Source organism: Ambystoma mexicanum, chromosome 1q (assembly GCF_040938575.1).
Source record: "Ambystoma mexicanum isolate Mex_15411 chromosome 1q, UKY_AmexF1_1, whole genome shotgun sequence".
Lineage (NCBI taxonomy): Eukaryota > Metazoa > Chordata > Amphibia > Caudata > Ambystomatidae > Ambystoma > Ambystoma mexicanum.
The window spans coordinates 1,407,853,640-1,407,879,352 of record NC_090922.1 but is presented as its reverse complement, the minus strand read 5'-3'; the positions used below and the strand labels follow the sequence as shown (position 1 = coordinate 1,407,879,352).

The 25,713-nt window shown below is 45.6% G+C and overlaps 1 protein-coding gene across 1 annotated transcript in view; it reads right to left on the bottom strand.

Moving 5' to 3' along the window:
* LOC138548412 (vitamin D3 hydroxylase-associated protein-like) overlaps window positions 1–24,289 on the bottom strand; it is a 571,296-nt gene extending 547,007 nt beyond the window's left edge. Inside the window, exon 1 of the mRNA XM_069642275.1 lies at window positions 24,062–24,289. Coding sequence (XP_069498376.1) covers window positions 24,062–24,256 — 195 coding nt within the window. The 5' untranslated portion in view covers window positions 24,257–24,289. The remainder of the gene's footprint in view (window positions 1–24,061) is intronic.
* Between the last annotated feature and the right edge of the window lie 1,424 nt (window positions 24,290–25,713).

Genomic DNA, 25,713 nt, shown 5'->3' with positions numbered 1-25,713 from the left:
TGCAGAACGAGAAAACGTGCTACCCAAAACCGTCAGGGGTTGTATGTCTGAAAGAACCATTTTTTGCAATCGAAGGGACACTTTTTTCTGACAACAAGTGGAAGAATGAAGAAGTAATGTGTAAAGCTGAAGCACTGAGGGGTGTGGCACCGGAGAAATTGCAATGGATAGAAGAAACATGCACACCCGTATGGAGAGAACACATTTCAAAACTAACCTGGGTTACGCCCATCGAAAAGCCTTTCAAGTTGCAGAATGAAATAGACTATGAACTATGTTTCAAAGGAGAGGGGAAAACGTCCATGGGGACAAACAAGAAGTGCAACAAAACCCTCACTATCCCAGACCTAAGAAAAGGGACTGCGGCCCTTATGGACACGTATTGGGTATGTGGAAACCAGGCATACCTACACCTCCCCCCGTCGTGGAGTGGCAGCTGCTCAATGGCCACTCTGCACTCAGCTCTAATGGTGATACCAGAAAGCCACATCGATGGAAGCAAAAGGACACAGGAACGCACACAACAGAGTGTGGCTCAACCAACTGCAGAACCACAAATGTATGTCCTGTCTTCTGGAAACAGGGGAGAGGTGCTGACCCGCAACAGACGAGCATCAAACTATATATCAAAGGCATCATCAGAATTATTGGCCCAGATCCCAGACAAATATCGATTATTCAGCTCAGCAGAAACATTCTTTGCCTCGCTCATATCAAGTGTCCAAGCAAGGGCTAACGCAAAATGGCTCCAGATAACCCGCTGGGAATTAATTCAGCTGGCGAACGACACCGAAGAAGGTTTTAACATAATAAAGGTCGAACTAAGAGCCTTGCGACTGATGACCATGCAAAACAGGAGTGTCTTGGACCTGTTGACGGCGATGGACGGCGGTGTTTGCCGAAAAATAGGAAGTGCCTGCTGCACTTTCGTACCTTCTGAAGACGCAGAGAACGGCTCCCTGTCCCATGTGATCGAAGCAGTCCACAACCTAGGAGAAAAAATGAAGATGGAAGGCGGAGCAGAAGATAGTACATGGTTCGATAACCTCTTCTCCTGGGTCCCCTCATGGCTTGGAACAACGATGAAATTTTTGATGCCAGCTGTGGTGTTCCTCCTTTTGATTTTCTGCCTATGCCAGGTGGGTCTTCGAGTCTGTGCTAACGCAGTACCAAATGGTGCAATGATGATGGTGACAATGGGCAACTCACACGGTACAATAAAAACGGTGCAAGAAGCACAAGTGCAAACAGGGGTAGACAACACACCGAGGTACCAACTGGTGCCCATGTACCACGACAAGGATATTGTAGATAAGCTTTGGCACACCACCATCAAAGAGCCCCGCATACTAGAATGGTACGAGGAAGTGTGGGTAGATTTGGAAGGAGATGGTGGGTGCATATATCTTACGTGTACTCCAGATGAATACGCCAGGAGAGGTGAGAGTTTAAGGGGGGTGTGCAGAGCATGGATGCCTATCAAAGGAACTCCTGCATGGGATGAGGCGGTGATGGACGAAGCAGAATGTAGGAGGATAGAGGAGTTAAAGAATTCATTACTTAAGTAACGAAAGGGGGGAAATGTAGGGGAGGACTGGTCCAGGAGACCCCTCTCGCCTGCGTTTCTTCCCCAGGTAAGGGCTATGGCCCATTGGGCGTTCCCTCATGCCACCCGGGCCCAGGTGGTGGAGGGCTCACCCACTGGAGACATTGCCCACACGTATCGAATGCCCACATGTATTGATTACAACACAAATTTAGCTAGGCCCAAAAACCATTCTTTGCCCGGTAAAGATGGTGTGAGCTCAGCGCACTGTAGCGCGGCCCCCACCCTTGGAGAACATCCCTGTTGCCGCAGCACCCTGGCAGATCCGCTGCGAGCACGTTCCCACGAACAAGACGGACATGAGCTAGCGCAATACGCTAACATTGTAACAGTTCACCTCCCGCAGTGTACCATCACTATCAGCATGACCCGGCCAGCAGGCCTGAACAATGAGAAGAACAGTAAAATGGTCCTCTGATGGCAGACAGTCTTTATATATATGTATATATTAATGTCAAGACCTCTTGCATTATTTCTTTCTTCCACAAAATACAAATGCCTGTAGAATGTATTAAAATGAGAGAGTATGCTCCCATGATATAAGCTATGGCGAGCTTGCACCATTGCAGGTGGATGCCAATGATAAAGGAACGCTCCAGGGATCTGTTCGTTGCGTGTATCACTGGGCAGCCTACCTCACGTGGTTTCGCGCCATAACTAAAGCTAATGCTGCTAGAGTACACGAGAAAGCGGATGCAACTATACTATGAACTCATTAAAGAATGCGCGAGAGTGCACGTATCATGTGTGAATGTCTGAGCCCCTCATATGCCACCACCGTCACGAACGGTGGCGGGTCGTTTTCTATGTACTCCACTGATCTAACCACTACCTCATTTACTGCGAATGTATATGCATGTAACTGAAGCACTGTAGCTGCTAGAGTGTAATGTACAAATATGATGCTCGAACTGGGTATAATCGAAACGCACCCAGCAAAGGTTAAATGCATGTTTTGACGTGATTTTAAATAAGTATTATAGAAAGTGTTCAAATGTTTGCGATGTCTTTGCTTGTATTCAGCAACACACGAGGGAGATACCTTTGTGAAAACGTACAAGGTCTCGATGTATCCCCCTCCCTCCCTCAGAAGGCTGCCAAGACATGAGAACAGAGCCCCGCTCTGCGTTATCACGCCTCCCCCGACCCGACTGGAGCCGCTTCAAAGACTTGTAGCCCCACTGCAGCACCCAAGGCCGCGGCCAGCCACCTGCATTATTTACAGCACAGTAGTAAACCTTAGTTTAAACTCAAGCACCCCCTCGTAAACCCCACAACCCACCGGACTGTCTCAGACTTATGGCCCTGTGCAATCAGGACACCCAACACTTTGACAGCACACAGCAAAACATCCATAACCACTTCTAACAAGACAGAAAGACCTGTACCACCAGCCCCAGTCCCCGAAGCTTAGCCCCTCGACCTACGGTCCCGGTCAACAGATCACGAGTAACCAGGCCACGATATATTATCTCCAGACCCCTCACAAGGTGCATTCCTCCTGTGTTGCATTAACCTATTGAAAGATTTACTAAAGAGAATAGAACTGTAAATGACTGAATGATTGCAGTGTGCATGGCAGAGGGCAAGTAAGTCAGAAAAGGCATTCATCTCTGCCACAGGCCGCCTCGGCACGCCAACACCGCCCGGATGAACTCAAGCCGACCTGCCAGGCCCAGCCCACCCCACGAGGGTGACCAGTGACGTCCTCCAGCCAAGACCAACCACACCGCAGCAGCACCTATAGTTAGTCGTCGCCACCCAATCCCAAAGAACTTGTGCCCCCTATAGTATGTAGGTTTTGATGACGTTTTTTGTAAATATATACGCCTGTCTTTGCTATTGTCAGGCAGAGCGCTCTCGCAGTTTGCAGAGTTCTTTGCATGCCCAAATTCTGATTGATAAACTCCCACTTACGCTCACCCGCACTCTGTCTTGGCCTTATTCCCATTTTGGGAGAGTCCTTCATTGTCTCTCATTGCGGGGAGGATCGTGCTGTCTGGGGACGCTTGCTTTCACAAGTCATCAAGAACCTGGGTATTATAAGATCTTCTTTAGTGAGAGGGGGAGAATACTGCATCTCTTTCAATGGAGTCACCACCTTCCCCCGGCAGTCGTCTCCTCTCATATGATCCTCCCTTATATTACCAACCCCAGGGTCAGGATCAGGTGGCCATATGAAGAGGTCATCGCTGGGGAATCAGTGATGACACCACAGGGTTCATCACAATACCCATGTTTTCTGTTTCTCTTACTCTGCCTCCCATGCACAGTGCCTGCGTTGTTCCAGGGCTCTGCCGTGTCCCCTTCATGTTCTTGTGGGAGAACCTCAAGCCCTAGTGTGAGGCCTGGGTTTGCTAGCACAGAACGTAATATGTGGCACTTTGAAAATCATTTCCAGGGCCGAGATTCATTCCCAGTCCACCCCTGCCTGCAAATAAAGCTAATGAGGAGATGGCAGGGTGGAGGTCAAAGGCTAAAAGGCAGAGCTGATGGGGGGCCTTCGGAGAAGACTGACTCAATGATATGATATGATATGATATATGGCATTTATAACGCGCCTGTTCACAAGTTTTTCTAGGTGCGACAAGACAAGGAAGCGGAAACAGAAAGAGGACAAAACAAGGCTCTTACTAGGCCTTATGTCATACAGATCGCGCAAGCGCCGGGAAAGGGAGAAGTGCAAAAGGGGGCGGGGTATGGAGAAGTGCAGGTAATCAAAAGTGCAGCCAGTGGGTGGCTCAGTGGAGGTAATCAGAAAGTGCAGCCAACAGGTGGCTCATAAGTGCAGAGAGAGGTGACTATAGGTTACAGATACAGACCACAAGTGCTGGGGAAGCCAAGAGGCAGTGCAAGGGGCAACTGAACAGGCAGGGGCAAGTTCAGAGGGTAGCCAGGAGACCGGTGTGTGGAACAGACAGGTCATCAGCGGGGGAGAGGACGAGAGAAAGCTGAAGTGAAGAGAAAGGTCTGGAGTTGCTTCCGGAACTGGAGATGGTTCTGCTCAAGTTTGTTGGAGGCAGGGAGGCTGGTCCAGAGGGAGGCCTCAGCCGAGGAAAGATCTGATCCCAACTCTCTGCTTGGAAAAGCAGCTGACTCGCAGAGAGTTGGAGGTGGATGAGCGGAGAGCTCGAGATGAAAGATACTTAGGAAGAGAGGGTTTGAAGTAGTGCGGTCCCAGGCCCCAAAAAGCCTTGTAGACAATGCAGAGGGTCTTGAACTTGATCCTTGCCGCCCCTGGGAGCAAATGAAGTGATTTCAGAATTGGAGAGATACAAAACCTGGGCTTGAGGCCAAGGACAGGTCTCGCAGTCTTGTTCTGGATAAGTTGTAGAGGTCGGAGATTAGAGGCAGGAAGATTTAGAAAGAGGCTGTTGCAGTAGTCCCGCCTTGAGAGGACAGAGCTCTGGAGACAGTGAGCTTCTGGGGGAAGGTGAGGAAAGTAAGAATACCCGTGAGGAGGTGCAGCTGATAGTTTGACTTCATAGAGACGTCGTAAATGTGAGGAGGATAGGGTGCAGTCAAAGATGACCCCAAGGTTCTTAGCCTCACAGGAAGGAGCAGGAAGAGGAGCAAGAGTGGGCAGTCAGAGAGAGATAGAGGAAAGGATGGAGCTGGTGTTTCCGATGAGGAGGATATCTGTCTTACTAGCATTAAGGCAGAGATCATTGGCGGCACACCACTCCTGAATTGCAGACAGTCAGGAATGAGAGAGGGAGTAGAGGCGGCCGAGAGGAGCCTGAAAGAGAGGTGGGTGTCATCCGAATAACACTGGAATTTGGAGCAGAGAGCAGCAATTTGGTGGGCAAGAGATGCCAGGTATTGGTTGAACAGCCAGAGAGAGAGGTTAGACCCCTAGGGAACACCACATGTAGAGATAGAGATAGAAGAGAGAAAGGACGCCAGTTGGACCTGAGAGGGTTGGTCAGTGAGAGAGGAGGGCGGCCAGGCCAGGGCCCGATTGGTAACACCCAAGGCGCTTGAGCAGGATTGCATGGTTGACCGTGTCAAAAGCAGAAGAAAAATCGAGGAGAATGAGGACAGGAGGAAGGTTAGAGTCAAGGTTGGAGAGCAGGTCTTCACAGATGCTCAGGAGAGCGGTTTCCATGCTTCTTGCCACTCTGAAGCCAGATTGATGGTCATGTAGACAACCAACCGATTCAGAATGAAGGTTAAGCTGGGAGATGGCCAGCTCTTCCAAGAGTTTGCCCAGGAAAGGAGTGATAGAGATTATGCGATAGTAAGCCGGAGAGGAAGGATCGGCAGAGGGCTCCTTAAGAGGGGGTGCACAAGAGAGTGCTTCAGTGCGGAGGGGAAAGTTCCAGTGACAAAAGAGTGATTGCAGTAAATGGCCAGAGCTAGAGCAAGTGTGTTGATACGGTCCTTGATGGTTCTGGAAGAACAGGAAAGAACCTGTTTTGATGAGACTTTCATAGATCAGACTGGTCTAAAAATATTGTCTGGGGTGAACAGGGGAAAGGAAGAGAAAGGAGGAGGTGTGGAGGCCACAAGCAGGTTAGGAGTGGAGGAGGAGGAAGAGAGGGTGGACAGGATGTCCTGGGTTTTAGTGATGAAATGAGAAGCCAAGACTGCACAGAGGGCCTGGGAGGGAACTCTCAGAATCTGAGTCTTTGGATTATTGACTGACCTGTTTGATTCTTGTGGATAACTTCTTGGAGATTGCGGATTTCTTTTTCCTGGACGAGCGTGCCTTGTAGAGGTAAGGTCTAGAATCCTCTAAATCCAGTCTGCTGGGCTTCGGTGAGCGCGCTGGTCGCTGACTCCCGGTCGCGGCGGCTCCGGGGCTAGGAAGTCGGTCAATGTTCCAGGAAGGGTCCGGGACAGAACCAGGACAGGAAAAAACAAGGTAACGAGGTTTCAAAAATGGAGGACACGAAAGGTAGAGGAAAGGAGACCAGGAAGGAAGGGAAGCTGGGGGAATCACGAAGGGAAGGGCTGAAAACTTAGAACACAACTTGCTGGGCAAGGTGCAAGCAAGTGAAGCGTTGAGACGCGCGGAAGCACGTGTACGTGTCTGTTTTCAAGGAAGCATGTGCATCAATATGGAACACTAGAACGCGCCGAATCCTGGCGTCGGCCATGTTGAAAGTGAATGGAGTAGTGGTTATTGACTGAGGGACCAGGCAGACCAGAAGGGTCGATATCGCCGATTCATGACAGCATGCCTCCTCCTAAACTCTAGTCCACCCGGCTTTCCTGGGTAAGTCCGATGAAAATGTTGCAATAGGTGTGGTGCATTCATATTGGAGACTGGTTCCCAAGTCCATTCGCTTGGTGGATAGCCCTTCCATTTCACCAAATATTGGAGACTACCTCTTCTGTATCTGGAATCGCAGATCCTAGAAACCTCGAATTCAATTTGGTTATTAATAAGAAGTGGAGGAGGTAGTGGTCTTGACTTGGTTGACTGGTGGAAGGGTTTCAGCAGTGATGTATGAAAAACCGGGTGGATCTTCTTCCAAGTGGCAGGTAATTGGAGTCGAAAGGCGACCGGATTGATAATCTCAATTACTGTGAAGGGTCCGTAAAAACGAGGAGCCAACTTGTTGGGCCTCAGATGCCTGGGTAGATATTGCGATGAGAGCCAAACTTTATCTCCAACAGTGTAGGAAGGCCCGGGACGTCTTTTGGTATCCGCAAACCTTTTCATGTCCATTCTGGTCTTTTCTAGGTGTTCCTTAACTTGCTTGTTAATGGAGACTAGTTGTGCAATCCAAGCGTCTACTGAAGGAATCAACATGGGTTGTGGTAAGAATGTGGGTAATACTGAAGGGTGGAACCCTTGGGTACACAAAAACGGACTGATCTTTGTCGTGGAATGGTCTGAATTATTGTAGGCAAATTCAGCCACAGGGATCAGGAGTGACCAATCATCCTGTACCTTAGATGCAAAACATCGTAGATACTGTTCCAGGGTTTTGTTTACTCGCTCAGTGATTCCATTTGTTTGTAGATGATAACCTAATGACAATTCACGTTGAATAACCAATTGTTGAAAGAGGTGCTTGAAGAACCTGGAAATATATTGTGGTCCGCGATCAGAGACGATTTTGGGAGGACAGCGCATGCAACCGGAATATGTGAGTGACAAAGATCCCTGCCATCTCGAGTGCTGAAGGTAGTTTGGATACAGGGATAAAATGCCATGTGGGAAAAGAGGTCTATAGTGACCATTACGGTGGTAAATCCTTTGGAGGGAGGAAGGTCCACAATAAAATCTGTGGCAATGAATTCCCAGGGTTGAGATGGTAATTCAGGTTGATGAAGCAGACCTATTGGCTTCCTATTGTCAGTCTTGTTCTGGTTGCAAACTGAGCAAGATTGTATAAAGGCGCGTATGTCAGAGCGCATCTTAGGCCACCAGAAGTTTCTTCTAATTGTCTGATAAGTGGCTGTGATTCCCCGGTGCCCGGAATGAAACGTGGCATGGCAGAGACTCATAATCTTGGACTGAACTTTCTGGGCAGGAACAACCAAACTCTTGTCCTTAAAGAGGTATCCATCCTTGATAGAAAGAGCCCAGGGATTGTCTTTAAAATACTCCTTCCAGATATCCGAAATTGCTGTCTCTTCTCGTATCATTTCTAAGAGCGAGTTAGCCTGTGCTATGAACACCTTGTCAGGAAACATCTTGGGAATGAGTGGTATGTCCTCTTTCATATAATCCGATCTTCGGGAGAGAGCATCTGCTATTACATTAGATGGACCAGGACCGGGTTGAATGCTGAATTGATATTTGGCAAAATAAATAGGCCCATCGTGCTTGCCGACTGTTCCGGCATTCCATGGCCTGTAAAACTCGGAGATTCTGATGATCGGTCCTTACAAAGACCGGATATCTTGCTCCCAAAAGGAGATGACGCCAATCTTTGTAGGCTTGTCTGATGGCAAGTAGTTCTTTCTCCAAGACTGAATAATGAGTTTCGCTAGGATGCAATGTTCGCGACAGATGAGCAATGGGGTGTTCCTGTCTGTCTTCAGCTTCTTGCTTGCCCCGATTGCGTGTTCGGAAGCATCAGTTTCTACGAGGAAGGGTTTGGTAGTGCCCGGTTGGGCCAGGCTGGGTTCACTAATAAACAGATATTTGAGGTTCTGAAAGGCGGCTTCTTGGATGGCTGTCCATTGGAAGGGGGTATCTTTCTTTAGCAGATGGACACTGGGTTGTACAATGGCTGAGAACAAAGGGATGAATTTCCTGTAGAAATTAGCAAACCCTAGGAATGACAGCACCTGTTTCACTGTGGTTGGGGCCGGCCAAGAGAGGATTGCTTTGACTTTGGTTGGATCCATGGCTACCCCTTGAGGACCTAGTACAAACCCTAAGTATTTCACTGTGGATACGTGAAAAATACACTTCTAAGGTTTGGCCAGCATATGGTGTTCACGTAATCGTTGTAGGACCATAGAGACGTGTTTCTGATGCAGGGTTGAGTCTTATGAATAAATCAATATGTCATCTAGGTAGACGATAATGAATAGAAACAGCATGTCAGAAAAAACTTGGTCCATGAAACGTTGGAATACTGCAGGAACATGTGCAAAGCAAAATGGCATCACCAGATATTCATAGTGACCAAAGGGGGTCAGAAAAGCCGTCTTCCATTCATCGCCCTCCTTGATGCGAATCAGGCGGTAAGCCCCTCTCAAATCTAGCTTAGTGAAGATCACAGTTCCACGTAGGGCCTCGCCTCCAGGATGTCCAAAAAGAGTGGCAAGGGATATCTATCTTTCAAGGTACATTTGTTCAAACACCGGTAATCCAGGCATGGACGGAGTTCCTTAGTATCCTTTTTAGGTACAAAAAATAGAAATGCTCCGGCTGGTGACTTGGGTGGACGAATGGTTCAGTTGGATAGGTTGGTGTCTAGATACTTGCGCAAGACAGCTTTCTCAGGTTATGACATAAACATCCTTCCGAATGGAATTACTGCATTCTCTTCTGTGTCAATAGCACAATCTTCAGGGTGATGAGGAGGGAGTGATTGAACAATGGCAGAAGAAAATCCATGGTACACCTCGGGTACCTGGTTGATGGCGGAGACTGTGACGTGTTGTGGATGAGGAAGCTTCACTCCGGAGGACTGTTTAGGTTCCCCTAATGTACCACAAAGACAATGAGTGAGACAAAACTCGGAACCCGAAAACAAGGATTCAGCTGGCCAGTTGATATATGGATTATGTTTACGCAACCATGGCATGCCAAGCACTATGGGATAGTGAGCCGCTTTGATTATGTCAAAACGCAATATTTCTTGGTGATTGTAAATAGAGAGCATAAGATCAGAAGTTTGTTGAGTTATGGGTCCGGAAGATAGGGGTCTTTTCCTTCCACTGCTTGGAAGACTTCCTTGGCTTCTCTGGGAATATGAGGTCTCTGTGCCCATTCGTCATCCAGAAAAAGACCCATGGCACCGCAATCCACCAAGGCCAGGATAGAAAGTATCTCTTTGTTGGGTGTTGAAAGGTTCACTTGGAGTAGCACTAATGTACTACTTAAAGGACAGTCTTGTGTAAGTGAAATGTCGGAGCATGATTCCTTTTCGCGAAACTGGGCTCAGTTCAGGATTGCGAGCTGGCATTTCTCGAGCGTCGTGGAGGGGCAATCGGGCAATTACGCACTAAATGTTTATCTGATGCACAGTACATGCAAAGACCGCTGTTGATCCTTTGAGTTCTTTCCTGGGTAGTGATGGGGCCTATCAAGGATCCAAGCTGCATGGGTTCTGGCTCAGGTTGACCTTGGGTTGGATTTTCCTGTTCCCTGGGACTGTTATATTCAGGCAGAGATTTGGGTGGTAGGTTCGGTGTCTTCTTCTTCTCTGCCTTTCTCTCTTGTATCTGGAAAACTATCTGTAAGGACAGGTCTAAGAGGGCCTGGTAGGATGCTGGATGGGCTACCCTGGCTAATTCATCCTTGACTTCTTTGCTTAATCCGCGTCTAAACAAGGTAAAACAGGCTTCTGGGGTCCAGTTAGCATCTTTAGCCAATTGTTTGAAGCGAGTAACATATCAGCATGTCCTGGTTTCCCTGCCGGAATTCTAAAAAAAATTCTTGGGCAGAATACACCTTTTCGGGCGGTCGAACATGGCCTTGAGGGCAGAAACAAATTCATCGTAATTGTCGAGTACCGGATCTCCAGCGGACACTAAAGGGGTAGCCCAGGCCAGCGTGTTGCCGGATAGATGAGAGATCATGAACCCCACCTTAGCTCTGGGGGTAGAGAAGTAGTATGGCTTGAAGGTGAAATGAACCAAGCATGAATCCAGGAAGGAACATAGGGTTTTTGGATTCCCATCATATTTAGCCACAATGCCTCCTACCGATGCACTCTCCTGATATGCTGAATCCCTGGACAAAACAAGCTGTTTTAAGGCAGCATTTTCAGCCTTTAGGTTCTGCACTTCAGTAGCGAGTTCCTGCATACCTCTCATTAGGTCTTGAATGGCTGCCTCCATAGTGGAAACAGTAGTAGTTTGTTGACGTCTCAAACAGGGACGTCATTTCACCAAAATGCCAGGGGTAGCGGAAGTGACATCACACGACCCTTGACCCCCTGATGACATCACAGAAGTGATGTCATTTGACCCCGCCCCAAAGTGATATCGCAGGTAGCGATGGAACATGAAATTTCACCCGTTGACAAAACAGGAAGTGGCATCACATAGCATTGTACACTACGAAAAATATAGTTAAGATATCACTATGTGATGTACATTGATACAAGAATGGATCGCCATATGTATCATTAAGTTCTGTGTGTTTTGGCTCATATTGCCAAATTACTGTGTATGCAAGCAGACGTCCATGACCAAATGATAAGCGTAAGTGCTACATAATAACACATCATTAAGCGCTTGATGTAGAAAAAATATACACCCAATATTACCCAACCTGTGTTGGTACTCATTTATCAACCTCAGAAGGATGAATGGCTGAGTGAGGCGTTTAAGAACAGACTAAATCAGTGACTCACCCCCTGAAGTGTGCCTGAAATAAACATTTAATGAGGCCACCACTTATTGTATAGAATTCCAGAAAGACGCATTATTTGGTATTCCTATTTTCTTATTTAGGGTCAGTGCTGAAAGTGTTAGAAGAAAAATAAGAACAGGAGTCCCACAAGTCTTTTTTTAAGGGGCCTGAACAAGAAAGCCAGCCACCCCAGAAGTAAAGAGCCACAGCCCAGGAGCTTGCATTGCGAAAAAAAAAAAAAAATGAAAAATTATTTTTTTTTTTTTTTTAGTAGAGGTCGCAAGGGAGACCTCAGAGGTCGCAGTTGTGACCTCTGGCGACTCCCAAATGACGTCTCTGGTCTCAAACTGTCAGAATCCGAGTCTTCGGATTCGTGACTCACCTGTTTGATTCTTGTGGATATCTTCTTGGAGTTTGCGGGTGTGGGATGTATTTACCCATGCATCCGAGCCCTACCTCAAAACTGTGCAGTACTGACATGAAAACATCATGATGGCCAGAGCTTCCCAGAAAATGCACAGGGAAATGCATGAAGAATAGGCTGCCACTCATTTTTGCCGATGTTATGGGCACAGAAGGAAACTGCCTAAAACCACCATTGGACTACCCACACAGTAGTCTGAAACCATTGGGAGTGGCAATGCTGATTGCCAAAAGCAAACCCATAACTGTTGGGAATTCATTTTCTTAAATCCCAAAAAGGGGTGCAGTACCAGTACTCACCACTATCAGAAAGCCGGCGTTTTAAAACCACCAGATTTTACTTTTTGTAGAAAACTGAATAAATGAACCCAAAACAGGCCAAAGAAAGACTTACTGAGAGGTGGATACAATGTAAAGTTATATTCTGAAGTGACTTGAAGGTTTATAACAAGACTGGCTGAGCTGTGGATTTCAGCAGTTTAAGTAAATTTGGACTGAAAGACACTAAAAAAATCTAAATGTTTAAATTGACTGAGTGACCTACTTTTGAGTGTCACATAGGTTGCAATTGTTTAAATGTCATAGTTTTAAACTTAGAATCAGCCTTCTAGCTGCATATGTGAAAATGTTTAGTTTTATTTGAATGCAGAAACTGGGGAACAGAAATGACATGTAGCTAAAAACTGGCTTAAAGAGATTCCAATTTGCCTGGCAACTACCCCCATCAGGAGTGAAACTTGAGTCACAGCTGTGTTCCCAGGCCCATCTGCCTTTTGCTGGCCACACTAAGGATATGCCATCTCTCTGATAATTGAATTAAGGGGAGCCCCACAGAATACAGGAGCTCTGAACAAAGCCCTGTCCTGACTCAGGCAAATGTTTTATTGCAGATGTCGTAAAACAGCTTCCTCTTGGCAGAAGCTGGGAGTGGCTGGGTCTCTGAGCTTGGCAGAAACTGGAAAGACTGGTTTCTGTACCATGTGACCTGAAAAGACACACCTCTATAGCCAGAATATGGTTTTAGAAAAAGATGAATAACTCATAGTACGGACTTGTGAAAATTATTTAAATGATACCATAATTCTTGTGATTTTTCTGCCCACATTTTAAGAGGTTTTTCGAACCGGTGGCATGTTCAGGGGGGTTTTAGCGGAAAAGAGGATATTACTCAAAATGTGTGCATGTGAAAAATCTGACACTTCATCAACTAATGTCCATACTCCTTGCGCACATGTGTGTAAATTTGGGTTAATGTCCGAAATTGCGAAACCAGTTAAAAAGTGAAATATGTGCCATTTTTGAATGCAAGCCCCCAGGAAGAGCAGATTTGGACAGGGTATACCTCCTGTGATATGTGAAGGGTGCATGTAATTTAAACAAATGTGTACCTGTGCAAATATGTTTTTTGAGTAAATATAGATTGTGTGTAAAGTTGACAGGGGTGGGTTCTCTGTATCATAAACAGACCTCATCATGATGACACTTCATTTAATTCCCCCAATCAAGTGGAAGCGGATGAAGTGGCCAATGACAAGTGGAGAGGGGCTGGCTAGTGATGCTGCTCACACACACCCATTTTCAAAACACATAAAAGCAGAGAGACAGGACAGATAGGGACTTTCAAATCCATTTGCAGCTGGAAGCTCTGCCGGGAAAATCCATACTTTACCTCCATCAATCTCCAGAGAAAGCTGTGCAGAAAGATCCAGACTTTAAATCCCTCAATCTTCAGAATCCAGAGAGAGAGCAGACCCAGATCACTGTGAAGTGCAGAGACCAGAGTCCCATCTAAAATCTGACCAGATCCATGGCGAGGCCCATTTCACTCAAGAATATAGTGTGAGTACCTAGAAAACTGTGCAGAACCAATCTCCTAGTTAAAATAATATAATTCAATCTAGTTTAATCTAAGTAGAACTGTCTCCTAACTGTCACCTGTCATTTGCAAAGCTGTCACCTGTCATTTTCTAGTTGCAAGTTGCACTTGTCTTTTTGAACTTTAAAATTTCAAATCTGAAAAATGACCTTTATTTAATTGCTAGCCCTTGTAGTTCCTCTGTAATCGCACCAGACGCATTCGCGAATTTTACCACGATTTGCAAATTTCTCCACTTGCAAAAAGATAGCTGCTTTTGCTTTCCTCTGAAAAAAATTCGTTTGCCTCATAAAAATTATCCCTGAATCATTGCTAGAGTGAGCCTGGACTAATATTAACTAGATACCACTCACCCTGAACCTCTAGAGGGAATTAAAAGCATTTTAGCATATTTTTTTCTACATTGCCAGCACATTTAAAAGCATTTTGCCTGTGTTTTCAACTTCTGTAGTCTAAGTTGCTGGGGTGAACTGAATCACATTTGATTGCATTTCTGAGAACTGTGTGCCTTCCTTCCATTTCCTTGCATTGCATAAAAGGGGGGGTGAATTGTACAAGAAAGTGATTACATTGTTTTTGCTGAAATCCTATCAAGTTATTTTCTGTACTGCATTTCATTCCACATTGCATTCATTTGAAACCATAAAAGTATTGTTGCTATCTTATCCATTTCATGTCAACTCCTTAGTGATTATAAAGAAGTGTGCTAGTGCCAGATTCTCCGTTGTTAATCTTTATCATATCAGATTAAGTGTGCTATTCAATTATTAATTTATTATAAAGCGTGATATATATATATTGTTTAAATTATCAATTAAACCTTTTAACTTGCAAAACAGAACTACTTCTTGGCTCAGTGGGGTCAGGGTTATTCAAAGAGAGGGGTGTTATATAGGGGTAGTCATCCAGAACGCATGAACTGGACATAAAGATATATTAATAAGGGTTTCCATTCAGTATCCCAGACTAGGTATTGACTTAGCTGTAGTGTTGAATTGAATCCTCTTACACGGGTTTCTTTTTCCTGGACTGGCGTGCGTTGTAGAGGTAGAATCCTCTGAATCCAGTCTGCTGGGCTTCGGTGAGCACGCTGGTCGCCGACTCCCTGTCACGGTGGCTCCGGGGCTAGGAAATCATTCAATTTTCCAGGAAGGGTCCGGGACGGAACCAGGACAGGAAGAAACAAGGTAACGAGGTTTCTGAAAAAGGAAGATGCTAAAGGGAGAGGAAAGGAGACCAGGAAGGAAGGGAAGCTGGGTACCAGGAATCATGAAGGGAAGGGCTGAAAACTTGGAACACAACTTGCCGGGCGAGGTGCAAGCAAGCAAAGCGTTGAGACGCGCGGAAGCGTGTCTGTTTTCAAGGAAGCATGTGCATAAATATGGAAGACTGGACCGCGCCGAATCCTTGCGTCGGCCATGTTGAAAGTGAACGGGGTAGTGTTTATTGACTGAGGGGCCAGGCAGGCCAGAAGGGTCGATATTGCCGATTCATGACAGGAACAGGAGAGGTAGACACTGAACCAGGGTTAGCTAGCTCCTTGCAGATTTTGAAGAGTTCGGCCGAGTTGTTGGCTGCTTCAGAGACTTGCGCTTGGATGTGTGCTCTCTTCTTGGCGAGGACAAAGTCTGTACTGCCTTTGGAGCAGGCGACATGCCAGTTTGTCAGAGGGTGCACCTGTAGCCCTCCACTCCCTCTCAGCCACCCTGCACTTGCATTTGACGTTGAAGAGGTTGGAGTTGTGGCAAGAATTGCACTTGGATTTGGGCTTCAAGCAGATCCTCATGACAGGGGCTAGTGCATCAAGATTGTCAGAGATGGAAAGGTGGAGGTTGGAAAGGGCAGTGTCAGGATGTGAGTCAGCCAAAGGTGCAGAAGGAGGAGAGAAAGTAGCAGTGAACGCCTCCACTGACACACGCTTCATGAGTCGGGTGACTGAGAAGGTAGGCGGCAGTGCTGGAGTTGGCTTGGCCTGAGTAGAGAGAGAGAGAGAGATTGGAGGAAAGGAGAAGGTGGTCATTCCAGGAGAGAGGAGTGGTGAGAGGGTTGGACAGGGGGGAGGTCTGAGGGGATCAGAACATCCAGGGTGTGCCCTGCAGAGTGAGTCAGGCCAAAGGAAAGAATAGAGAGACAAAGTGAGTCAGAGGTCACAAAAGAGTCCTGCAGGATGTTAAGGTCTCTGAGGAGGAGAAGTTGAGAGCTAGCGGCAAGGAGGTAGGAGGAGAGATCCGCCCCACTCAGAGAGGAAGGAGGCTACCTGGCCAGGCGGCCAGTAGATAGTGTCCACAGTGAGAGAAAGGGCAGGAGAGGAATTGGGTTGTATGGATAGCCTAGAGCGGATTATTCATTTTACAACTCGCATTGTGTAAGTCCCAGTGTAATGGGGGTTGTGACATGATTAATTTCTAAAAGCGCATAGGATTCACTGAAATATTTTTCTAAAAACAGCCAAATTGATACATTAGCATCTCACTGTCATTAACCATTGAAGGAAAAGAAGGAAAACTTTGTTTTGTTAAAATATGCATTGTCTAGCCCCCCCCCCCTCATGAACATTAAGGGGGAGGATTTAGTCTTGCGGGGACAGCAAATGGCTAGAATATTGGAAGAGCATGTTTGGTGGACGGGTTTTTGTTATTCTCTCCTCCAAATCCTCCCACCAGCATTCTGAGGGTGATGGGAAGAGTGGGGGAAGAAAGGCTATCGCGCAGGCAAGAAACAACAGGGTTACGGTGTCCAGTCATAATGTCGAATACAATAATTTCGAAAGTCAAAATGTCGAAAATATTTATTCGAAAATAAAAATGTCGAATTACAAAAATGTCGAATTTTTTTCGAATTAATGTTTAAATAAATAATTAATTATAGTTTATAAAACATAATATTTTTAAATGGTTAAAGGTATATCCATGGTGGGTGGGGGGGATGGGGTAGGGGATGGGTTTTTTTTAATAATTAATTATTTAATTAATGTTTTATTAAATACTTTTTTTTAAAAATTAAAGGTATATCCATGGGTGGTGTTGGGGGGCATGGGGAGGAGTGGAGGGTTGGGGTAGGGGTTTGGGATGGGGGGGACCCCCCCATACCCTAATAAAAAACGTTAGTATGTGTGACATTTTACATAGTTATTTTAACATTGGTTTTTCGATTTTTTTTCCGACATTTTATTTTCGAATTAATGACTTTCTATTATATGTGTTTGACATTTTTGAATTCGACATTTTTGTAATTCGACATTATTTTTTCGATATTATGACTATAAACCCAGGGTTACCACACACAGAGCACCTCTAGCCAGAATATAAAAAGCAAAGGCACGTTTGTACAGTACGGAAAGTGTCAAGGAGCTTAAAGAATCTCTGCAGCACTTTTTGCAACGCAGAAAATGTGGCGCTCACAGTTTGAAAAGATAATATACTTGAATTTGATGCCCAATATACAGGGGCTACTGGCGAGAGCTACTCGGCTGGTGATGTTCACAAATATGAACATTTGTACCGAGATTTAGATTGCCGTTTTATTTGCTCTTTATATAAAAAAAGAAATAACATATACATCGAGAATAATATTAATACCTGAACAAAACTCTCTCTCCTAAATATTGTCAAGCATATCAGAATGTAGGAAACTCATTGAGACATTCAGGCTGACACCGTATGCTATTCACCAGTACTCGGTAATCTGGTGTGTAGCTTGAAAGAGCAACAGCATTCAGATCCTGTCAGACCCGATCAAAGTTTTGATTTCAGGAAGTTCCTGTATGAAAAAGGCCGGTTTGCACAGGTAGGCTAACAAATTGGCTGAAAATGCAGACACACTCCTTGTCTTAGTGTTTGCACCTCACTGCACACCTGACATGGCAGATATGCATTCAGAAAAAAAAGGGAGGTCCTGGGAGTGTCTCTCTACCGACCTATATCCCGGGTCAGAGTCTCAACCAGAGTCTTTAGCTCATCATCCTTTCACAGAAGAGACCTTTACACTACCTATCAGTCTTTGGCCTGCCCAAGGGCAGTCCAGCACCGAAATGACAGGCAATTCTCTTCTGAACAAGAGTACCAACAGCATCCCCAGACATGTGTTTCAGCCTGGTTGGGCCTCGTCAGTGAGGTGGAGCTGTGTCTCTCTAAAAACAGTGAGCAAAGTTTCCACGTCTGGATTATCCTAGTAACATAGGGTGAAAACCCAAAGTTACTTAATGTGCACAATAAAAGGGGGGACCTGGGAGTGTCTCTCCCAAAGTGGACAAGCACCAAAATAAAGTGCAGCGAATGGTTTTCCACATTTAATTAAATGTGAAATTGATATTAGTGCTTGAATTCGTACAATTGGGGTACGACTGACATAAAATAAAGAATTTAGTAACTTCAAATTTAAAAGAATGAATTCAGTTTTACCATAAAAAGCAAAAAGTACCTGGATGTACCTTTTTTCTTGCAATGTGGGACTCGCATGTGCAGTCATGTTTCTACACACTCACACATACACGCTGACAAAAGAACGATTACAGTTGTAGCTTTATTGTACTCATTACGATTGCATGCTGGCAATGGTAGGCTGTCAAAGTAACGCCATGTCGAATAAATCTAAAGAAACACAGTGAGATTAAAACGATCACGGCTGCAGCTTTGTTTCACTTGACATGCAGATGTATGCACTCCTTCCCTTTCTAATCAGCCATCATTGGCACCTCTTGGTGACAATGGCCACTAAACGCATTTCCTATTTACTCTTGTTATTGATAGTTAACCCCTTGTTGGCAAACAGCTCGATCCCTCCATGCACCTCTGAATCAGGCTCCGATTTGCAGAGAGAGGCTTGCATCCCTCAGCTGGCAGTTTAACACCCCAAGCTATTCTACAGTGATTGGACCCTACATTCATCCATTTTGATTTCATCTTTTTTTAATAGTGTGTTATTGTTGTAACAAATCAACTTTTCACACAAAGATATACATAAAACAAATACATTTATTAACACCTCAATAGACATTGAAATAAAAAGTTATATACAATTAATAAAATATAAAAATAATTCAAAGATTGATAATTCATGTATCCAAACTTCTACAAGCTACCATTCAGAGTTTTTTCCACTTGTAACCAAACTTGTGTAACTGATAGTACTAATGACAATCTTTTCACTCTTTTAAACAGGACCACCAAAAATGATGACGTTTACTTTCATACAAGTCCTGCACCAGAGACTCAGGGCCTCATCACAAGTCTGTCGGTAACCCTTAAAGGCGGCGGTAGCGCTATTACCGCTACATTTAAGGGGCCGCCAGATCATGGCCTTGGCGGATTTCCCCCCAGCTCTTAGCGGGGGAGAAATCCACAGCAAAATTGCCGATTTTCGGCTCTGTTAACGGCGATGGGAAATCCGCTGGTGGAAATAGCGCAAATGTTCCCCATTGGGCCTAATGGGCAATGAGGAATTCCCAAATGGGCCCAATGGGGAAAGGGCACTAACCGTTCCGCCAAACCCGTGATCCGGCGCTAATAGCGCCGGGGGTTTGGTGGTAGGGCTAATAGCACCGTTGGTAATACCGCTGGCGTTACCGCCAAACTCGTGATGAGGCCCTCAGTCTGTAACATCAACAGCTCGAAGCACAGTGCAGTCAATTAAAGAACGTGTCTTAATATCTATAATATACTTCTGCCGTTACAGAAGCGATAGGTTCTTTCTTCCAACGGTATCACTCTCCAGGCCCCAACTACCGCCATCACTTTCAGTTGATTAAAGTGCATTTGCATAAAAATACGCCTATGCTTTGGGCTTGGGAATTGACATATGTATTTTTGTGGCTGTAACAACTAAAGAGACGACAATGATACGTTTGAAAGGTTTTCAACTTTGACAGGTGATCGTGGCTGTTAGCCCACTCATAAATGTTCGCTCGTTCTTTAGTTCCTTTAACAAAATGGCCGATCCGTATTCCTGTTGCGGCCTCCATACTATTTCTTCAAAGAACATTTCATTAGTACATTTGAACCACTGAAATGGCAGATTAGTATCCTCCAGCATAACTTGTTTTAAAATACTTGGTATCGAATTTTCACCTGCTGTCAATATTTTAATACAGATCTTCCCTCTATTTAAATTGGCTCCCAAAGCCGAAGATGAGAAGACCCAATTCCGTTTTGTTCTTACTTACTTAATGGGCGTCCCCTGCAGTGACTCCCAAAATCCTCCTCTATACAATACCCTTGATCTTATTTTGACACAAGTAATGCTCGATGTTACTTGCTTCCAAATTGTTAACTATACTAGCCTCCATGTTCAGCTTGTATGCCTGTCTTACGCCCAACAGGCTTAGGCCAGCAGTTTGTGTTGTCAGCTTTTTATTAATGTCATGGTGGCCGTAGACATTTTTCTTTTCTGCATCTCTCCACCAGTTGCCCTCTGTTTTTCCATTATTGGCACGCCTAAATAAATGTATGCATTAACCTTTTCAATCTGTGCAACACTTGTTTTTATGTTCTTAACCTTCTCTTTCTTACAGCCAAACGACATACTTTGTTTTAGACCTATTTAGCTCCATCATGTTGTTTTCCCTTGCGTACACCATCCTGGCTTCAGAATTCGCTTTAGACAAACCAACGGGTGGTCATATATGACCACATCATCTGCATAAGCCAACCATGGAAGGGGGTGCTTTCCAATCTTAGGGGGGAAATTATGCATCATCTCCAAGGCAACCCCCAGGTCAATAAATATCACATGCAGCGGTGACTATCGCGTTCGATCATTAATAGAATGTTAAACTGCGTAGAAAGCACTGGTCTAAATCCGGTTTGCAATTGACCCAGTAAAGCTGACTGGTTCACCCAACAAGTTACCTCCTTCGGAAACAATGCCGCAAACACTTTGCTCGACACGTCAAGTAGCGAGATTGACCTGTAGTTATCTGGGTTTTTCCTACTACCCTTTTAATGTATGGGTATAAAGTGTGATACTTTCCAGGAATCGGGTATTAATTAAGTCTGTCTCAACAACCTTATTAAATAAACAAAACAGGAGGTTTTCCCAGTCCTCCAGTTGTTGCTTCAGAACAATATTGGCTCTCCTGTCAGGACCCGGGGCTCTTCAGTATTTCAGGCTCTTTATGGTAGATAGAACATCTTCATAAGCAGTTTCAAGTCTGAAGGATATTCTCTCCTGTATTGTCACTTCCATACCTCTACATTTCTCCAAGATGTTCTCATAACAACACTTTTCTTCAACCACGTTAACCAGTGCACCTTGATTACGTGCTGGGCCTTTCGTTAGTGCATGCATCCATTTTTTATTATCCCCTTTTTTCAAGCTCTTATACGTAGATTGTCACTCCTTGACCCTGTATGAATACATGTACCTTCATCCAATTTCTGTAGTTGTTTTTTATTTTTGTAATGTTGGCATCCCCCAAAATTCTTACTCTATGGATGTCCTGCCTCGTGTCTTTTTACAAATAGCAATAGCTTAATCCTAAGAGACCAGATCAACCTTACTATCTTTACAGATCTTAAATTCTCTGATCGATAAAAAAGGGATCTGTAATGCTTCAAAACTAACCTGCTATCTCGTTGGGGGACAGAAAATTTTGCAAGGAAGCTACATCAGTGTTGCGAATGTTCCCTATATCAGCAGCTATTGCTTTTAGATTCTTGATAGTCTAGCCAATTCGGTGGTCTGCATCATTAACTTCCACTCCTCCAAACACTGGCTCTCTTACTTCCTCAATCAACTCAATTCCAACAACGTCAGCAGCGCATGATCACTACAGTTGTTAAAGACATCCTTATTTCTACCACACAATCCATTGTTGACTTGTTCAAGAAAAAGTAATCCAAAATAGACTGCTTCTGGCCAGACCTCCATGTATTTGCAGCCAGGATGTCCCCCTTAATCATTATATTTGCCACTGTTTGATCTAAATCTGCCCCAAAAATGAGCCAAAGTTTCTCTTGGACCACCCAACGGCCCGCCTGCAGCACTCTGGCCACTCTATGCGCAAGCCGGGACGTGGTGAAAACTGGAAAATTCTTATCTACCCTATATATAGGTATAAAATCATAAGTGACATAACGATTTAATGTAGAGAATTGAGGAACGCTTTAAATTGGGGTTATTCTATACCCTAAAGATAGGGGTTAGGTGCCATTCCTTACTACATGTATCCAACTTTCGTGGAATATAGTTTCAATTTCGAATTCTTATTGCGTTTCAAAATTATAAACTATTGAAGTTGTGTTCCTCCCACGTATTCAACTGGATGCAGGCTACCATTTGTGTTACACAGACGACAATTTCCTGTCGTTTTGGCCTTTGCTACAACTATTAATGAGTCCCAAGGGCAGAGTTTTCACCGTGTTGGAATATACGCCTATAGACCCGTATTCAGCCATGGACAATGAATTACATGTTGCACTGTCAAGATGTCGCTGAAAAACAGGTATGAAAACGGAAAGTTCTGAAACAATTAATAACATTGTTTAGAAAGAAGTGCTGTAAATAAAGATGTTTCCAAGTTCATCCCGTGTTCACTTTCTTCCAAGTTCTGTTACATGACAAAGGAACCCAGTGACCAAGTGACCAAAGGAGGGGTGCGAACAAGCCGCCGAGTTCAATGCGCAGCAGTCGCCGGGGGCAGGCGAACGAATTGTGTCGGTCAGGGGGATGGGCACCAAAGGTGCAAGGGGGGGGCAAATATTTTACAAATATTTTTAAACATTTTGATCCCTTTAATGCCAGGAACAAAATGTCACTCGGACTCATTTTATTCCTGGCATAACATAAGCAAAATGGGAAGACTTTTAAGCATTTTCTTTACGCTTCACCCCATTTTCGTCCATTCGCATGACGGAGAGCAGTGGCGGAACGCAACTTACGTTTCCGCCACCACCCTTCCTCTACCCCATATGAATGCCCCAGCGTTTGCACTGGCATGGTTTTTCATGTGGCACAAATGCTGGTGATCCCTATGAAGCCCGTCTGCTTTATGCACATTAATCAGATGGACTCCATAGGGATCCATTGTAAATGCTGCCTGCCATGCGAGCATTGGCAGGCAGCCTGTACAATTATAATTAAACACTGCCTGCAATTAACCAAAACGAGCACAGCACGCTTTGGTTAATTGCAAGCGTAAACGCTGCGGGCCATGCAAACATGGTAGGCAAAGTTTACTCATTTGCACAGCGGGGTGCAAATGTGCAGGGTAAAAGGCAGAGTACATGTGAATACACCGCTGTGCAAATGACCAAAATGTCCCCTAGGTGTCTGTGTCTATATGCACCAGGTCCCATCCGCCAAATTACGCTCCGGGCAATATGAGCCCCACTGTATGTTAGCGCCCATATGTCTTAAACGACACACATAGCTCACTGCGCTAGGTGCTTGTTGCGGAAGTTTCTGCTCATGCTGTAGAAAGCATGAACAAGCCCGGATAGGGCCAGATCGTTTTTTTCCTGGGTTTGGTAATAATGTGCGTTAACACTAGTGCTTTGAAGCACGGTTAAGTGCTATATAAAAGCAACTAGTATCCGTTATGTTTATTTTTACAACGGCTTGTGGACACTGCCTGTTGCACGGTGATGTGGAGCAAAGTGTTTCAGAGGGAACGCTAATGCGTTTACAAAGTGTTTGAGACACAACATGGATGCATTACATGGTGATAGCCATGTTAGCAAAAGGTTTAGAACACTCTCGTTGTCATTGCTTCTGAGTGCAGTGTTCACGGTTATCATGCAGGGATGGGGGTCTTTTCTGAACTGGGATGGAGTCCCATATTGGAGGTCTCCCAGTCAGCCCATGGCTCCCGGCGAACAAACATTGTGCCATGACTGGTTAGCCCACCTCCCCGTATATTTCCCTTTTTCATGCCAGTAGTTGCTCCTTTCCCCCACGCCACTCTACCAGGGTGTGTGGCGCTATTCCACTACTTCGGTTACGCTTCTCCTTCTGACATTGATAGGTCCAGCCATTCTTAAATATGGACAAGAGCAACTTTAAACCCTTCGCCACCCACCCTGCAACCTCCCACACGTCAGTTTGACAAACAATGAACCCAAGACAGAGTCAACACAATTTCTATTGGTGCCCCCTCTGTCCCACTGCATTAGCATGGGGCACCGCCATTTAAGAATGATGGTGATCGCAGCACTATAGCGCCCACCTCGTTCCTGAAGCGCTGCACCGCCTGCTCCATCTGCGCCAGTGCAGCCTCTTTCTTCTGCCTGCCCCGTTCAATTTTGCTCTGAATGCGGCGCCGGCGGCGGTTCCATCGCAGCACCACCAAGAGCACTGCCGCGGCAGTGCCGCCGAGGAGCAGCGCGGGCAGGTGAGCCACCTCCAGCCCCGGGACCTCCATAGCGCCGAGTGAGCCCAGGCAGCGAGGGCGGGGGACGAAGTACTGTGAGAGAAAACACGGAGCGGAGCGCATGCACGACTTCGGGGATGGTAGCAAAGCGAGTGACATACAATTCATGTGCGAAAACCCGGAATGGATCGCGGACTGGAGCAAGCGACAGGTGGAAAGTGATCATCGGCTTGCCCCTGCCGCAGATTCCTGGCCTGGGCGTACTCCTGATGTTAAAGGTATTTGTACTGCGCACAGTCACCAACGGAACTGGTTCCCACCAGGCGCTCTGGCGGATCTGCAAACAAGAATGCGGATGGGGTTAGTCGGGTGCAGACTGGGAGTAGGAAAGGTGGTGTGCTGCATATCGGATGATGGGAGCCCTCGTGTGCTGTTTGTGCAACTTGAAGTGCGTGCCGTTTGCTGTGCCAGAAGATGGTTTTGTGGACTTTTGTGTGAGTCAAGAATGCAGAGATTTGAGCTTTTCGATTAGTGGGTTATATGTCTCTCAGTCCTTATCATTAATAGAAAGTATATGTGTTACTTTACTAGCTCTGAACTCTGGTACAAGGAGTACCTGTAACTGGGTTGGTTTATCGAGGGATTCCTGAAACTGAGTGTCACTGTATGACCGACAGGGTCCACCACCCTTGAAGCAATGACTGCATTCCAAAATATATATAACCTGGCTCCACTGCCCAAGGGAAGCTGACGCCATTGACTAACCCTGAATGCCTATTGGTTATACTTTGGGCTGTGACCCACAAGTGCTGAGTAGGTTCCCATGATTGTGTCAACATGAGATGCTATAGCACTTACTCCCTCCCCCAAGCTCCATCCCTGTCCACCTGTATTCAAGCAAACCCTTCGCTTCCACAATACACAGCGCCCCAGCGTTCTCCGGACCACATGCACGCCACAACCCCCTTGCACCAAGCCACAGCCCCTCATCCCTCCCAAGATGGGGCCCGGCCGCTCCGTCTACGCCACCAAAGGTTCCCAGGTGGCACTGCCCCACTTCAAGAGTGGCCCCATGCGCTGCCCCAGATGTATGGCTCCCTGAAGCCCTGTGCGACTTCAGTGAAAAAAACAGTCCTAACAGTGTCAAAGGCCTGCCTGGGAGTGCCAAGTTCCCTCCTTCCAAACAATTGCAAACCAGATATAATCTGTATATATTAAGCAAAGACCAGTATGTATTTGCTTCATTTTTTAGAGGACTCTGAAGGCATTTAGGGCCTGATTCGTTTTCCTATGGGATTGCACCATTATAAAGTACTTCCATGAATCAGGCCCTTATGTCTAAATGCTTGGTAAACAATGCCGGAAAAGTGCGTAGAGGTCTCGTTCTGGGTAAAACTCATGGTTTCCTCTAACTGTGCGCCATAGGAGATTAAACAGCAGAATGAGTATATTTATTTAACCCTGTTGCTAGGTTTGGTGCCGGAGTTCAGCACTGAAGCGCTGGGAGT